Here is an 18,439-nt window from a genome sequence, read left to right on the forward strand (position 1 = left end):
ACTAAGCAACTATTTCAATGGAATAAAAATACCTACTCCTTTAACATGCCAGTACTTTTTTCATTAACTCTCCAAGCTGGCCATCCTCAATATAGATATGAAAGATTTCATCAATACCCAACAACACTTTATTTGAACTCTTACTATGTATAAAGAAAGAAGTGTAGTAAAACTTTGTTCTCCTCCCACAAGGTACTTTCAATCTACTTGGGAGAGAGGACCTAAATTATAAAATAATCTGTATGGTTTTCCCAAAAAGACAAATATAGCCCTGATCTCTAGCCTGTACAGTGTATGGCCCTTACTCTTAGGTACACACAGAGTCCATAAGACCAGGTAGAGCAACCTCTACTCCAGAATCATAGTAGGGTGGTGTTCAGGAGGCTCCTCTAGTATCTTCCACTCATCTGCCCCAGCCTGTTGATGAGCATGAGTCCTTCAGTTCTGGGGCCACTCCAAGAGGCTTCCAGTTGGTTGTACCCCCAGCCCCATTTCCACTTTTTTTTTTTTTAAGATTTTATTTATTTATTTGAGAGAGAGAGAGAATACAAGCAGGGGGCAGGGGCAGAGGGAGAGGGAGAAGCAGACTCCCACTGAGCAGGGAGCCCGATGTGGGGGCTAGATCCCAGGACCCCGGGATCATGACTGGAGCCGAAGGCAGATGCTTAAACAACTGAGCCACGCAGGCACCCCCCCCGCCCCATCTCCACTTTTGACTCTGTATTCACTGCAACCACTTGCCCTAGCCAGAGACATAATCCCTTGGACTCTAGAACCTGTTTGCTTCTTTCTACCAGAGCCCAGAAGCTTTTCTTAGTTTTCACTGGATTTTTTTTCTGTGTGTGGTTATTTGGTTCCAAAAAATTTCACTCTATGCGGAGTAGGAGGACTATTTAGATCTTGTAGATCAAGTATCTGCTGGACAGTCAGATCTCTTATATTGCCAAAATTGACACTCTTTTTAATGATCTCTTATGTTGTTTTGATAAAACCTCCTGTCCTCCTCCATGTAAGTCTCTGACTTCCTAACCTTGGTAGATTTACTCTGATAATTCACCTAACTTTGGTAGAGCCCACGTGCAGGAATGGGGGACATTTGGACTGAAGAAAACACACTATAGCAAAAAAAAAAAAAAAAAAAAGATGCTAAACTTACAGGGTCCACAAAAATTTATGTATCCTTTAATTTAATAGAGCCCATGGTCCAAGTGCAGTGTTCTAGAACACCTGGAGCATCTGGGACCAATGATCAGACCATGAACAGGCTTCTAAGGAGAGCTGCCAAATTTCCTCAGCAGCTTAAAGAGAAATATCATTTATCTGAACTGAAAGATGCTTATTTTTGCTTGGAGAAATGGGGCAGAGTAGATAGATCAGATCATTGAGGATCAAGATTTGATGATGGCATGTAAAGATATTTAAGTTCTCAAAACTCCTTTTAATTTTTGGTACCCTTTGCAGTTAGACTTCAGGAAATAACATAACCTAAAATTATCTTATGATAGATTCACAAGAAGCAATTGATCGTTATGCTGTCTTTACCTTCATTATATCACAGTTCATGGCAAGGCCACTCTTTTTAATTTCTATTACACGTTTTTCATGGAAAATTCTACCAGACTTGAAAAAGGAAAGGAAAGGAAACAATATAGGTTCCATACTAACATTTGTTCTAGAGGTCTGTTTGCTTGTTTTTTCTTTTAACTAAGTATAGGGATTAACGTTTGGCTCTTGTAAGCCAAGTATGAATTCCTCTGGTCCTCTCTACAAACTGCCACATAAAACTAGTATCCTCATATTTCTCCTTTTGAGCGCACAGGTTGTAGAGACAAGTGGAAAATCTAGGATTTTAATAGGACACAGGATTGATATAAGCCAATTTTGTTGCTTAATATATTTTCCACTAGAATGCAACCCCTTAAAGACAGGGATTGTGTCTTGTCCACCTCTGTATCCCTATACCTAGCACACAGCCTGGCACATGCTCGCAACTTACTAAATAGCTATCGAATGAATAAAAAGTACAATCCACCCAGAAGCATAATAGCAGGAGTGTTATAACAAGATCAAAGACAGAATTCCATTTTATTCTGTACTACTAAAACTGTGTCTGAAGTATAGCATTCAGTTCCAGGTTGCACAATTCGAGAGCACTATTGACAAACTAGAATCAGTCTAGAACAGGTCATCCTTAATGGAGAGGTCTAGCAATGGGGCTTTTATCAAGAATAGTTAAAGGACTGGGGAAGTTTAACCTGGAAAAGAAGCCTAAAGGGAGATATGAAAACCATCTCCAGGTATTTGAAGGACAGTCATGTAGGAGAGGAACCTGGCTTATTTTATGTTGCTCTGCAGGAAAGAACCAATATTGTAAGAAGAAGTTGTTAAACTTTGGGGCTTTTGTGTCTATACCTGTCTTAAAATAGAATGGGTGCCTTGTGATATTGGTTGTAAAGATTTGGGTGTTGTTAGATGGGAACTTGCAATGGGTAAGAATTTGGATTTACTATAAACTCACTTTATAACTTTTCTGTTGATTAGAGATTCTTATTTCCTTTGGAGATATATATTAGGGCAAGTGCTAAGCTTACAAGATATATTTGCTTTATTTTTTTTTTTCTAGAATGGCTATACTCCTTTACATATTGCTGCCAAGAAGAATCAAATGCAGATAGCTTCCACGCTCCTGAACTATGGAGCAGAGACTAACATTGTAACAAAACAAGGAGTAACCCCACTCCACCTGGCCTCACAGGAGGGGCACACAGATATGGTCACCTTGCTTCTGGATAAGGGAGCCAATATCCACATGTCAACCAAGGTATTGTTTTTGCCTCTTGTTTTAGCCAGGAGTCTCTCAGATGAATGTAGACAGAAACCGATCAAAGATAACTTGGAACAGAAGGAGGGGATGTATTAAAAGGAAACAGAGATTACTTCTAGAATTCAAGGACAGTAACAGTCGGAGCCTTATGAGGAAAAAACCACAAGGAAGCAAGAGGCCGACTCTCTGCCTGTATGGCTGCATTTTTGAATCTTGACTTTTCCCTGCAAGTCAGTTTCATTTACCTCTCTCTACAGATCTACTTTCTCTGTTTCGTTGTGTATGTGACCAAAGTGGTGACCCTATAGCTCCCAAGAGTTAACATCACGGCAGTTAAAGCAGTCCGTCCAGATTGCCATAGTACCTGCTGGTCTTAATTCCAAATTTCAGACAGAAAGAGGGAGAGTGAGAGAGAGAGAGAGAGAGAGAGGTGACAGTTCATTTGGGCTCTTGCCCAAACAACTGATTCTAAGCTCTTGGTCCATGGCCACTACCCAAGCCATTCTCCAGCCCGGCTGAGCATAAGAGGCACCTGGGGGCTGGGGGAGGGACGCATGCAGGGAACTCAGTAAAATAGAGATTTCTGAGCCAACTTTAGCTTAGTTTGGGTGGTTCTGGTGGTGGCGGCCAGAGAATCAGTGTTTTTAATAAAGAACCTCAGTCATTTCAGCCTTTGTAGGCAAGCATATTAACTATAATAGAGTAAGAGTGAGGAATATAGGGGGAAAAGACATTATTCAAATATGGAAATACTTGGATTTTTACAATTACATGTCTGTCTATACATTTCCCTCTTTCTCTACATATATATCTGCAACTCTACCTACCTACCTACCTATTTAATGTATATCTATTTTATACTTTATGTACTCCACTGGAGTCAGCTTCTGAGAAACTAAAAATTGAAGCCTATATTTACAAGTTAGCTCATCACTTACAACTCTTAATGCTTTTTGTAACACAAAGTATAGGTTTAGTGAAAATTAAGTTTCTTAGGATTTTTCACAAATACACAAGTACTGTGTTTTCTACATCTCACTGTTGAGCTAATTAGTGCTTTTGGAAACTCATATGTGAATTGGTCTTAATAACGTTTATCAGGGGTGCCTGGGTGGCTCAGTCATTAAGCGTCTGCCTTCAGCTCAGGTCATGATCCCAGGGTCCTGGGATTGAGCCCCACATCAGGCTCCCTGCTCCACGGAGAGCCTGCTTCTCCCTCTCCCACTCCCTCTGCTTGTGTTCCCTCTCTCACTGTGTCTCTCTCTGTCAAATAAATAAAATCTTAAAAAAAAATAATGTTTATCAATAGGTTATGTAGCATTATTTCCTTTAGAAATAGTTTTGAAAAAGACAAGTTGCCTGAATGCCTCTAGAGTCCTATTCTGTGTCTTTATCACTCAGAAGTATTCCAGTAAATCCCTTGCCCTTATACGCTTCTTTGTTCTTTATCAGAAGTCCTCATGGATCTTTTTTTAAAGTATAGTGGGAGAGTTACTGATAGAGTTATTCCTCCAAAAGATATTTGCATTTTAACAGAAATGAACATGCTAAAGCCTTATGGTGAAATTCAATGCCTCAGCTGTCATTAAAGTCTGGGGCATGGATTTCCTTGTGGCCATTGACATCATGCCATCCAGGTGATCATTTCCCCTACTGGGGATATTCTCACTAAGACCAGTTGTATATGAAGGGGGCAGATAGTGTTTATTGTCCGTTAAAAACAAATCTTCATTTGAAAATAAACACGAGAAATCCATAAGCAAGGAAAATTTTGAGTAGAATGAAATTCTAGACATTTCATGAAACTGGTCATGTGATGCTTCTGATAGTGCTGTTTTTAATTTATATTCATATCTGGAATCAGTTAACTATGTCCCTCCCTAATGGTATTCTTCTAAACATATTACTTCCTTTGAGAGGGTTTTAGCAGTCAATCAGCAAATATTTAATGAATATTTTTGACTTGCATACTCCACAGTGAAGAAATATATTCAATTTTGGACCACAAAGTAATTATGTTATCTTTATAACAATGATTTCAATATTAGATTTGGGTGCTATCCTAAAAAGAGGTATGATGTATTTGTCACTAGAGTAAATCACCATGTAATAATAAGAACCAGTTGTAGAGGGCACCTGGGTGGCTCAGTTGGTTGAGCGGCTGCCTTTGGCTCGGGTCATGATCCTGGAGTCCTGGGATCGAGTCCCGTATCGGGCTCCTTGCTCAGCGAGGAGTCTGCTTCTCTCTCTGACCCTCCCCACCTCATGCTTTCTCTCTCTCTCAAATAAATAAATAAAATCTAAAAAAAAAAAAAAAAAGGAAAAAAAAAGAACCAGTTGTAGAGTCCTCTAGTGCATCTTAGAAAATAAATTCCTTTTTTTGGCACGAATTCCTTCAACATCTTCTATTTTCTTGATTTATTAGAAGAGTTTTCATAATTTGATTTAGGTATACAAATTTATCATAATAAATTGTAGAGGATTTTCATACTGGCTGTTAGTTTGTAATCTTATACTGTAGAAAATCCATTCTGCAAATAGTGTAGAAAACAGCACATATATTTGACATGCCATTAAAAATGTCTTCTCGATATATGATGATTATTTCCTTTAATAGTCACTTCAATAACATTTTTAAAAGACCAGTTGTCTCCATAAAGAGAAATATTTTTGTTTGCTATTTTCATATGAAGAAAATCAGAATGAGGAAGAATCTTCTGTTCCAATATTCATATTGTTTATACTTTAGAACTAGATAGTATTTATAAGGGAGGACATTTTAATGCAAAAGGGTATATCTTTGATCTCATCCTGATGGTTTATGAAACTCAAAGCTGAGCTCAGCCAGAACTGTAAGGATTAAAAAGCCCCAAGCCCTCAAAAAAAAAAAAAACCTTCTCTCTAGTTGGAGAATGTTTTTCCCTCTGTACATATCACTTATGTTTTTTAAAGATCAGAGGATTTATCCATTTCTAGGAGTACACCCTGGCTAGAGATCATGAATTTTGAAGAACCTGGCTGACTGTGGAAAGGCAGATCTGCAAAGCCACAGTCAGGGGGGCTGGTAGAATCTCCCTGGACATGAATTGGGAGAGTGGGGGTAGGGGGTGTTGCCAACTCGGTCGGAGCTTAAGTTCGCTAACTCAATGTATAGCTGCAGGACATACAGGGAGGGATGAATATACTAGGTATTTGAGCAGTTGCAGGGGGGAGAGAAACATAGGGTATGAGTATACTGTTAGCTAGAATATAGGGCAGAAATGTTTGTTCACTGATATATTCAAATACCTAGAATACCTCCTGGCATATGAAAGATTCTCAGAAAACACCTGTTAAATACCCAAATGATTTACGTTTTAAAGATACTCTTTTCATTTCAGTTTTGTGTGCTGGAGACTACTTGCACACATAGTGAGGCTGCTGGATTGTGGCATTGACTGAGGAAAGCACCCTTTCCCTCTCCTTTCTCCATGCTTCCATCTTGTATTAGTTCTTAACTGTATTTGAATTGTATATACAATTAATCAGAATATTTACTTGATGTATAAATGCCAAACATTTTATATAAAACTGGCCAGTCTATGGTGCTATATATAAATGATGGGGTTACTTTTATTTAGCAGTTAGAGGAACCCCCCAAATAGTATACTATCCTTGAGTGCTGGAGAAAACTGTTCTGAACTCGTTTCCTATAACTCTGTACATTTTTTACCTTGATATAATATTTTATTGATGAAAATATAGATTATTGCTATGGTTAAAAAGTAGAAGTAGTAGTTGGTTGATTATTTAAGGGAATAAATAGATTCAGCAGGAGGCACAGATGGATTTGAAATGAATGTTGTTTGGAAGCTTATTAGCTGAGTTATTTTAAAGTTCTCACATCATAATAGAAGTACCCAAATAAAGAAAATGTAATTTGTTGATTAACTTAGAGAATATGTCTTAGAAAGGCATATTAACTTGGAGTGTTTGTTTTAGAGATCAAAAGTTGCAGGTGCTAGGGAGAGGCTATGAATTTTCCAGGATTTTTTCAAGACATGCTATTATAGATGATGAAACATATTTTCTTCCTCAAATGTACCCATTTGCTTCCATTCTCTCTATAGAGTGGACTCACGTCTTTACACCTCGCAGCCCAGGAAGATAAAGTGAATGTTGCTGACATTCTTACTAAGCACGGGGCTGACCAGGATGCTCACACGAAGGTAAAGTGAATCACTTTCAATATTGTGACAGGTTCTGATTTGGATGACTCCCAGTAGCCCCCATTCAGGTCACCCCCAGTCCAAGCACCCTTCCTCAAAAGTCCATTCTGAATTAATTATGATTCTCTTTTACTCACAAATCTGTAATGGTTCTCCATTTTTGCCAGAATCAAGTCCAAATGGAGATCATGATATCAGGACCCTTTATAAAAGGATTCTAATTTTGCTGGCTAAGTCAACCTCTCTCCCTTATTGCTCTGCCAGTCCCGATGACTTGCTCTTTTCTTCCTGTATTTGCTTGCCTCCAACCCTTGGTCTTGAAAATGGCTTTTCCTTCTCTATGCCATAAAAATTTTCAAGCCCACCAAAGCTACATTTTCATGCATCTCCTCCAGATCCTCCCATCAGACTCAGTTTTTCTTCTCTATTTTCAGATCCAGTTATTTGTGTCTCTCTTTTAGCTCTTTGTCAGATGAAGTCATACACATGTCTGATTTCCTTTGCTGGTGTTAAGTTCCTTGTGCTCAGGGATCTGTCCATATTTGTATCCACAGGAAGTGTAAATAATCTGCTCAGTAATATTTATACAGTGGAATAGAATCTTTACCCTTCCTACCATTACTGAGATTCTACCTAATCCCTCTCCCTTTGAGTATTAACTGCTAGAGTATGTATGCATTTATTTATTTATATATTTATGTATTTGTCATAGCTTGGTTACACCCCTTTAATTGTGGCCTGTCACTATGGAAATGTGAAAATGGTCAACTTTCTTCTGAAGCAGGGTGCAAACGTCAATGCAAAAACCAAGGTAAATAAAATCCTTATACTCATTTTCATTTTCTGTAAGCAAAGAGGTTCAGCCATATGAATACTTCACTAGCTCACCATAGCTACAAATGTATTTTTTTCCTTCTTAGTTCTTCTAAAGTGACTTTGAATGAGCAGTATAGTTTTGTGCAGGTGTTTGAGACTTTTCATTCTCAGAGCCTCTGTCAGCAATGTAGGTTAGCTTCAGAACTACTTTTATTATAGAGCTTAAGTAGCTCTTATCCAGTTAACAATTTACTACAGAAAAAAAGAAGCCTGCTAGATAGAACACTTTGATGTTCTGGCCAATTCTTTATGTTGTTTCAAGGCCTTGGTCCCCCTTCCTGAAACCCCCTCCTTCCGCATGAGGAAATATAGACAGGCAGCTGAGACTCTGTGCCTTTCATTTTTAAGATTTTATTTATTTATTTGAGAGAGAGCATGTGTGAGTGAGCATGTGAGTGGCGGAGGGGCGAAAGGAGAGAGAGAATCTCAAGCAGACACCCTGATGAGTGTGGAGCCCAATGTGGGGCTCGATCCCAGGACCCTGAGATCATGACCGGAGCCGAAATCAAGAGTCTGGCGCCCAACTGACTGAGCCATCCAGGCGCCTCTCATTTTTTAAATTTTAAAACTAATATTCATTAAGTGCGTGGTAGGAGTCACATATACATTATATATGACTTTATATATATTAAATCATTTAATCCTTAAATAGCACCTCATAGTCAGGTGCTATTACCATCTCTATTTTACATAGTGAATTTAAATAACTTATCTAAGGTCACAAAGTATTAGTTGGAAGAATTGGAATTCCAACCCAGACAATCTGGCTCAGGGCCAAAGGTCTTAACTGTTAACTGTATACACTGCTCTAACTTCCACATCACTACAGGTCATTAACGGCAATTCATTAGACCTAAAATCTTATCTGTCGTCATTCACTCTCCTACCTGCTATCAAATCCTGTTGCTTCCTTCTCCTGAGGAGTTCTCTGATCTAGTCATCCTTTTCCAGGATTTTGAGCCTCTATAATGTGACCTGATGTAATGTAGGTTGCCAGATGACCACTTCATAACTTCCCTACAACTGAACTAGTCTATTCGTGCTTCACTTTCTTCCAACTAAATATTTTCCTATTTTACCCTCCTAAGATGCTCTTTTACTTATTTAAATCTCATCTATCCTTAGACTACAACCTTTATAATGCTTTCTCACACTACCTGAACATTTTGATTACGGTCCTATGAATAACAATAGTGCTTCCTTTTTAAATGCACATGTAAAACATTTTTGTTCTTAGTACATAGTTTTAAATCTCTTTGTGTTTTTACTGGTGATGCATTATAAAAGATGTGGTATGTTCTAATCACCTCCTCTTGACCTCCTGAGGGAAGGATCCCTCCGTCTAAATACAGAGGAGATAGCTGAGAATAGGACATCCAATATAATGTAACATTTAAATCCATTTTCTTTCGCTTAAAACATGTTTTTTAACCTGTGATACCTTTCACTTATTTCTCCCAACTCCCCACTCCCTGCCTCTAGCAACCATCAATCTGTTCTCTGTACCTATGAGTTCAGATTTTGTTTTGTTTTGTTTAGAGTCCACACATAAGTGAGATCATACAGTATTTGTCTTTCTCTAACTTATCTCACTTAGCATGATGCCCTCCAGGTCCATGCATGTTGTCCCAAATGGCAAGATTTCATTTCTTTTTATGGCTGAATAATATTAGAGTGTGTGTGTGTGTGTGTGTGTGTGTCCGCAATTTTATTTATTCATTCATCCATTGATGGGTACTTAGGTTGCTGCATATCTTAGCTATTATAAATAATGCTGCAAGGAACATGGGAGTGCATATATCTTCTTGAGTTAGTGTTTTTGTTTTCTTGATAAATACCCAGAAGTGGGATTGCTGGACCATATTTTTATTTTTAATTTTTTGAGGAATCTCCATTCTGTTTTCCATAGTGGCTGCACCAGTTTACATCCCCACCATTCCCACCAACTCTGTTACATTTGGAATATCACATAGTAATGCTTAGTGAGGCAATGATGTGTAAGGTCTGGGTTGGAAGTTGTCAAGGACAACGCAGAACTGACTTGATCCCAAATGTTTTTACCCAGCGGTAACTGAAGGGTCCTATTCAGCAAAGCAAGGCTGGAACATAACACCACACTTCAGTACACTCAGATTGTTTCAAGGGAAAGAGAAATGAATAATACAACTTCCGCTACTATGTATAATATAACTTGCAGCTCCAACTTCCTTGGTCCAAAGAAATATGTAATTACATGTTTATTTTTTTAAGTTTATGTATCAGAAATTCTTAATGCAATGTGTGAGTGGGCTCAACTAAATTAGTGTGAGTTTTCAAAGTCATCATTCAAAATGCTAATAATTAGAAACATAAGAAGATATGGAAGTCAGTCTTTTTATATTCTCTTAGAAGCAGAAACAAAATCGTGTCTGTACATCACCATACTTACAGATGAATTAAAAATAGTTACTTTTAAAATTATAAACAATACTATTGACATTCAAGATTCCACACTTCATCTGACTCTAGCATGAATAGCAGCTGCCTAGGTTCTGAGCAGTTCTTGAGTTCTCATGAAATTGTACTTTGGGCTTATTTAAAAGCTCTAATAGGAATTCCCAGGCATCAGCACCCAACACCATTTTCTGCTGAGTCAGATCACACATAATCATACAGGAAAGATTCCTATTGGAATCTAGGTCTTCTCCTGAAAGGAATAAATGCAGCTATGCAATGAGACTTTGGAGGAACTTGAAAACAGTTACCGTATTTTTTTGTTAAGTGTGTGTTTGTTGAAATAATATTTACAAGCCATACATATTGTCTAGATAACATCGTTTACCTACCTGGGGTTTGGTATGCATTCACATAGACATTTGGTTAAGAGAAAAATCTCATTTTAATTTTTCAGGGTTTTTTTTTTTTTTTAAAGTGAACTCTGTAGATTTTACTTGCTTTTAGAAGTAAATATACCTTTTAATATGTCTTCAGGGGAGTGGATAGATACATAAATCGAAAGATGTTCTTTTAATAAACACTTCAGAATTTTTTTCACACAGAATGGCAATTTTGGAAAAGGAATTGTTTTCTGCCTCACATCTCGTGTAACTATGGTTACTAAAAATTTGTTTTGTTGCTATGAAAATGTAAACATGTATTGCCTTTAGTCCTCAAAAATTCATGATCTGGTATAAAAATCTGGAAAAGTGAACTTTTTTATGAGACTATTAGTTGTTTAAAATTAAAATGAAATCCTATACATCAGCTTGAGGAAAACTAGATTTGGTTAATTAAATGATTAATTTGCAAAAAGCGTTTAGAACGTCAGCATGTAAAAAAATTTTCTTTATAAAATATACAGCAAAGATCATAGAGCTCTTCAATGAGAAAGAAAAAAAGTGAAATGTTTGTCAGCATTTCCATAGAACTTTAGATAAATTTAAGTTTCATGGGCAACATATATAATCCTTCACCAGACTTGAAATCTTGGCTATTCCCAGTTTGTAAACGAGGAAATGGAGGGTTAGAGGGATTTAGGAATACGCTAGAAGTTGGTAGAACTGGGTCTAGAGCTCCTAGGAGAATGGGCCTAAGACCGTGGATAAGCTGCAACCGAATGTTCCCATAAAAGTTTTTAAGTTGCTCCAGACTTCCCTAGCAAATATGCTCATGCACCAGAGGTTTCAGGTAAAGGTTAAATCAGGCCCGGGAGACACCTTCCTGGACACTGTGTGCATTGAGGACTCAGTAAATTGTGAGCTCTTGGGGGCAAGAATGCTACTCTGGCATTATTAATTTATGTAAGCACAGTGTCTCCTATTTAGCACATAGCATGTGGTTAGCAAATGCTTGCTAAATGAATTAAGTTGGTTGATACTGAAGAGGTGAACAAGTTTGGTTGGTAGAATATTTGTAAACACGATGAAGAAGAAGAATTTTCAGGGAAAGAAAATACCACTTACTTTATGCTTCTCAAATGTCCATGAATCACCTCATTTGAGAGCAGAGTCCCTGCAATAGCAATAAGTTTCTCAGAGACCCTGTCATGGGCTTCTATTTCCAGGTTTCCTGGGGTGATGCCATTGGAGGGATATATAGAAACATGGCAGAGCTGATGATGTTCCAGACTGAAGGACACGCAGACTGATAGACTCTCACAAATACAGGGACATCCCCGTGGATGGAAAGGCCACAGCAAAAGCATAGAAGGAACCATGTGGCACCTCTTGTATACAGACAGACACTTTATGTAGACAGGAGTGGCAAAAATGCATGTTGGTCATGCATGAGGCAGCAGTGACACCAGATAAAAAGGACATAGACTCCTACAAGTTTATGGTGTGAATAGGCTACTCAGAACTCAGAACCCAAACAACGGATAAAATTTTATCAGGGTGAGGCAGGTAGATAATAAAAAAAAAGTTGTCGGATACCCATTGGCTATCATGATCCACACAGGTTCTGAACCTAGAATGATTGCAAAGAAATTACTTAACTGTTATTTTCCATTTCATCATCTCTGAAATGGGAAGAAAACATTTATTCAATCATTTATTCATTCACTCAGTCACTCATGATTTTTGAGACACCTCCTTTGTACCACGCACCCTCATTTTTAGGATGACAATGAAGATTAAAAGACAACTGGGCGCCTGGGTGGCTCAGTTGGTTAAGCGACTGCCTTTGGCTCAGGTCATGATCCTGGAGTCCCGGGATCGAGTCCCACATCGGGCTCCCTGCTTGGCGGGGAGTCTGCTTCTCCCTCTGACCCTCCTCCCTCTCATGCTCTCTGTCTCAAATAAATAAATAATATCTTTAAAAAAAAAAAAAAGACAACTACAAGGCCTGGCATCTGACACAAAATAAATGTTCAATGAATGATATTAATGTTTTGTTCGCCTCCAAGGATTCCAGTGCCATGTGTAATTAACGTGAATACGCAGCCAACCTGCGCCGTACCCTCCAACCACCAGAGTTCTGAGCAAGATTGGCTGCGCACTAACCTCAGTAGCAATTCCTCACAAATCATGGATTGCAGAGCTTTCATCGAAACTTCCAGTTTAGACCAGAATGTTAAAAAGAACTTCATTCTGTGGCCCACTCAGCATCCAATGAAATCTTCCGTTCTCTGAGCGTGCCCTTCTTTGACCAAAGCCGATTCAGATTTACCTCCATTGATTTAGAATCCCTAAAGCTGGCGCAAAGATTATTCGAAAAGTCATGACAGGCAGTGTGGTTTGTATTACCGTCTGCAGCTTTCAGTTAGAAACATGTTACTTTCTTTTTCCCCAGGGAAGAAATGGTAACGCTCTTTTGTCATTATAAATCTCTCAGCATACCCGTTTTTAATGCTAATTAAACTATAATAAGAGCTGTAATTTGGAGTTTGTTAGTCTTCCTATTTCATCAGCTAGTCTTTTCGCTTTGTTTAGCGGACCATAAGGTGGGAGGGAGGGTTTGCTGCTGAGAAATGGGGTTGGTGGGGAAACTGAGCTCCAAATGCGCATCCTCGATGCTTTCGTTGTAAGTAACGCTAAGAAACTCAACGTGAAGGCTGACCTAGTTTTCCTTCTCCTGCTGCCAATCCTGCTGGGTCCGTGGCCACCGTCACCCACAGAACGGCTACACGCCTTTGCACCAGGCCGCCCAGCAGGGCCACACGCACATCATCAACGTCCTGCTGCAGCACGGGGCCAAGCCCAACGCCACCACCGCGGTAAGCCAGGCGCCCCGCCCCGCAGCACGCGGCCGCCGCCGCTCCCCCTGCCCGCGCGCCCCGGCGGCCGCTCGTCTGAGCCGGTTCCGACGCAGTCCCCCTTCGATAAGCCGCCAGCGCTCCGGCAGGCCCGGGGTTTCTGGGAAGCCTTTCCCGAGATCAGCGTGACCCCCCCGGCAGCGCTTCCCGGGAAGGGAGAGCAGCCGGCCTGCCGCGGCCGTCTCTCGGGGGAGCGGGGCGCTGCGCTTAGGCTGCTGGAACGTGCTCTGCTTCCAGCTGGTGCTCGGATGTGAGCGCGACGCCACCCCGCCCGCCCGGCCTTCTTAAGGGAGCCCGGCTGGCGAGGCTGCCGGCTTAGACAAAGCTCCTCGGGACGTGGAGCCACTGAAATGTAAACCGAGCGGTGCAATTAAACAAACCGGGATCCCCAGTGGCCGGCGCTGGAGCCGGAGTTCCTTGCTTGTGTTATTTTGCTGCACTGTGAGCTTCTGCACAGCTGCTGCTAAATCTGTGACTGAGTTCCCCGTGGTAACATCTTACCTGCAGCAGACGGCCTGACCTCTGACGAGGAGTAGCAGTCCTCGGTACTGCCTGGTAATTTTTGGAGGCTGCATCCTCCGTTCAAGAGGTACTTTCCTAAACACAGTGCAATATTTGTAGAGATGTTTGACAACCTCAGGGTTAAAGCGTCAAGTGCTTCTTATTAGAAGAGCAGGCAGATGCAGCTTGTTGTTACCATGGTGACCCGGGCTATAGTCTAAAGAAGTTACAAAGAGATTCAGCTGTAATGGTAAAAACTAGTGATTTTCCTAAGCTGTGCCTTGTTTTGGAAGGAAATGCTGGCTCATGGGGAGCAGCCGGTGAGCTCATTGGCTCACAGCACGGTCCTCCCTCTCAGTTCTCACTCTTTCTTTCACTCTCTTCAGAATGGCAACACCGCCTTGGCGATTGCTAAGCGCCTGGGCTACATCTCCGTGGTCGACACCCTGAAGGTTGTAACGGAGGAGGTCACCACCACCACCACGGTGAGTAGAAGGAGCTGATGGGCTTTGGTTCCATTGTCTTGGCTTTCAAGCCACATACTTTTGCACTTATAAAATGTGTTGAACTTTTGGTTTGGAACTTCTTTGGGTGAATATACATACAGTACACCGTGGAAGTATGTGGAGGTAAGTGCATTTACACAACTAATATGGGGGTTTAACTTCCTTTCGTTAACATAAATCCATATAAAATGTAAACGTAATTGTATAATATTTAGTTCCTTTTTCTCCGACTGCTTCTTTGGGGGGGGGCTGCTCTGCCCTTTCACTGTAGTGGGGTGTGACACCTACCACTGGGAAAGTGGTAGGACACTCCAGAGCAAACTGCTGATCTTAGTCAGGAGGTCACGTCAGCCTCTGGAAAGACCCTGATCCTCCTGATACTGTGCTGATGACTGGGTCAAATGCATTCCCGTGAGAACGGTTCCTCCTTACTTTCTTCTTATTTCTGATGATCATTTTTTATTGAAAAAGGAAATTGGTTGTACTTAGTAGGTCAACTGTATCTGTATCATGACAGGGCATATATTTAAAATTTTTTACTTTTGCTGGTTTGAATACGACTGCTGATTCTTTAGGAGGAGCAGGGATCATTGACGGCCTTTGCCAGAGAAACTCCAGGAGAGTGAAGACATGGGAGTCCTAAGGCTCTTGTCCCATTCAGTTGGAGCAAAGCTTAGTATGTGTGCTGCCGAAGCGAGCACTGGAGCAAAGCTTAAAGGAGGCCTCCCCATAGGGAGACTCACAGCTGAAAGCAGAAGTGCTGTTCTCTTTGCACTTATTTATTAACTTTTTTTCTTAAGCATGGACTCTAAGAACAGCAGCTCTTTAATTTCTCTTTCAAAATAGAAAAATAGAGTGACGGTAGAACATTAGATGTTGTTTAGAGACAGTAAGATCACAAATCTACATAAAATATCTGAATGGGGTTCTAGTAAATGCCTTAGGTTGGAAAGGATGGGTATAGAGTTTTAGAACACTTGTTTCTTTTGACAGATATGTGGAAAAAGAAAGGAATTTTATTCTTCAGACTGACTCCAAGTCCCTGTTGACATTGAGGCAGATGGAATACAGTTGGTTTGATGTGAAATTTTTAATAGAGTGGAGTATGATTTATTAATGAACTGTGAGACACAGCCTGAATTTAAATGGGAGAGAATAGTACTGCTTGTTTTCTCAAAAAGAGTCTTAAAACCTTTGGCTAATACACCACAATATTTTTAAAAGATTTAAAGTATGGCTTCAATAAATTATATAGGAGGAAAACAAGTCTTGTCACTACCCATCACTATACTTCTGAGTTGCTCTATATGGCTGAATCTTAATGGCTTCTTCTTACTATAATCATTTTTTATACCAGGAAAATCTTCATATTAGGGACCTATACATATGTGTCTTTATTTGGCATCTTTGAAACAATGTGCAAATCACAGATAAGTGGAGACTGTAGTGGCAAGATTGGCCAAGTACATCTGTTCTTGGGAGTCATGTTTTCTGTAATCTTTATTAGCTCAGATCACTGGTTATCATGCACATACATTTTTATCAAGTGACCACTAGATGGCAAGCTTGCATCTTTTTTTGCTACTTGACTGCTTTTTCTTCCATTCATTTCATTAACTAATTCATTCCTTCAATATTTATTGTATATAAAATATGCTCTGAGCTCTATGCTGAGTGCTGAAGAGTCATCAGTGGTGAAAACATTACCCCCCCCCCTCCCCAGCAGCTTACAGTTTAATGGGAGTGGAGGAGGAGACTTGGGTTTTGTAAGAAAATAAATTCTTTAACATCAACAAAACTATGGAACTCACATGTTCAGTTTCAAAGAGATCCCAGGCCCATAAATATTACTTAGAGTGAATGACTTTAACTATATAGATCTATATTTGAAAAGAGAAGCAATTAGCTTGCTAAATACTATGACTAAACAAGTTCAGATACCTTTCAGAAATTAGACGTGGAGTCATATCTCTGCCACATCTAGTTTGAGTGGAATACAAAAACTACTTTTAGAGCTCCCTGTGAGCTTTTCTTCTGTTCTGGTAACTATTACTCTCTGCCCTGCCCAGCTGAGCATTTCCCCAGTAAAAACCACTATACTTAGAAATCAAGTTTCTAGGTAAAAAGCTGACAAACAAATATAAAACATAATGGCATGTTTGCTTTTAGTTGGGGTAAGAAGTCATTGTCCACATTAACTAAACAAGTACCCCCTTTGTCTAAATGGGTAATTGTATTGGTAACGTGTTTTGACAATACCCTGTTTTTACTTTCTGACTCTCTTAGAATTGATTCTTAGAATTGAGTTTTATTGTTTGGTGAAATTGTTTGGGGTGAAGGATTGAAAATATGAACTTATTCCTGTCTCTTATGTGAGCCTTCTTACTTTGCACTTCCTCTCTTTGGGAAGAGATTTTCATTCATACTTTTTTTTCACATAATGATATTAATGGTATTGAAAATGAGTATTTAGTGATTACAGATATGGCAGGCATTGAGGCTAGATCTAGGATTCAAATTTAGGTTGTCAGATTCTAAAGTCCATGTTCTTAACCACTCTGACATTACTGATCTTGGCTTTACTAAATGTAGCTTTTTTTTTTTTTTTTAAAGATTTTTTTTATTTGGTGGAGACAGAGATATCGAGGGCAGGAACACAAGCAGGGGGAGTGGGAGAGGGAGAAGCAGGCCTCCCGCCGAGCAGGGAGCCTGACGCGAGGCTGGATCCCAGGACCCTGGGATCATGACCTGAGCCGAAGGCAGACGCTTAACGACTGAGCCACCCGGGCACCCACTAAATGTAGCTTAACATGAATTTTGTGAAAGAGGTGTTTTCACCTAGTTTTCTATTAAAAACAACCTACCCAAATAGTGCTTTTGGTTGATTTCCATGGAGGCATCATATTCAATATTATTTTCTAAAGTGAATTTGGAATTGCTCACTGGTGATGGGCCGATATAGCACACTAGACAAATAATTATGTAAAATCAATAAAATTAAATTTAGTTTGATGTTATTACCATTTAAATGTAATTACAGTTACACAACTAACATACAAATCTCACATCACTGGATTTGTTCGATGTGCCTTGAGCAGCTGTGTGAGTTCTCTTCCGTCAAAGAAAGTTTCCTGTGCTAATCCTCCTTCCGAAGTTCTTTACCCCAAAGTATGAATAAAGTCATTGTGTAGGGAGAAGAGGAAGGCAGCAGTCTGTAAAGGAGAAACCACTGCTTCAGAAATTTTTGAGACATTTTGGAATTGTGGTTTGTTTCCTTAACCTTTGCTTTTCTAACTTTACTTTTGGGAACCCAGCAGGGGATATGAGGCAGTTTAGCATTCTCCCAGGATTACAGTCATTGTGTGTTTGCTGGAATGGGCCTCAGAGTGCATGGGACACATTTCTGGCAGTAGAAGCCACCAAGCTCAATTGCCTAAGGCAGTTTGGAAGACCGAGATAGTACTCACCCCTCTACTTATTAATCAGCTGTCATCGAGTATTTGTATTACTTGCATAATTTTGAAATGATCATGGTTTAAGTTGCATATAATCATTGATATGTAGACCCCAAATTACTAAAATAAAAATGACATCATAAATTGCGGAATAAACTACTAAAATAAAATGACATTTTATTTATATTACCATTTAAAGAGTGGGGAAATTTTTGACAGTTAAGAAATGTAAATATTCAAAGTCCTAAATCTTATTTGAGGCTCTAAGTCAGTTAAAATGGGAATCATAATGCAGTAAATCCACCTGAAGTCATTGGACACCTCTTGAGGTGGAG

The 18,439-nt window shown here is 39.6% G+C and overlaps 1 protein-coding gene across 8 annotated transcripts in view; it reads left to right on the forward strand.

The window, feature by feature from the left end:
* Positions 1-18,439, forward strand: part of ANK2 (ankyrin 2) — a 322,635-nt gene that overhangs the window by 223,190 nt on the left and 81,006 nt on the right. For all 8 annotated transcript variants that reach the window (XM_035030308.1, XM_035030300.1, XM_035030302.1 and 5 more), the window contains 5 exons: positions 2,624-2,821; positions 6,934-7,032; positions 7,745-7,843; positions 13,505-13,603; positions 14,530-14,628. In XM_035030308.1, the coding sequence (XP_034886199.1) occupies positions 2,624-2,821; positions 6,934-7,032; positions 7,745-7,843; positions 13,505-13,603; positions 14,530-14,628 (594 nt within the window). The remainder of the gene's footprint in view (positions 1-2,623; positions 2,822-6,933; positions 7,033-7,744; positions 7,844-13,504; positions 13,604-14,529; positions 14,629-18,439) is intronic.

The sequence above is a fragment of the Mirounga leonina genome, unplaced genomic scaffold (assembly GCF_011800145.1).
Source record: "Mirounga leonina isolate KUSES-001 unplaced genomic scaffold, KU_Mleo_1.0 Mir_357, whole genome shotgun sequence".
Lineage (NCBI taxonomy): Eukaryota > Metazoa > Chordata > Mammalia > Carnivora > Phocidae > Mirounga > Mirounga leonina.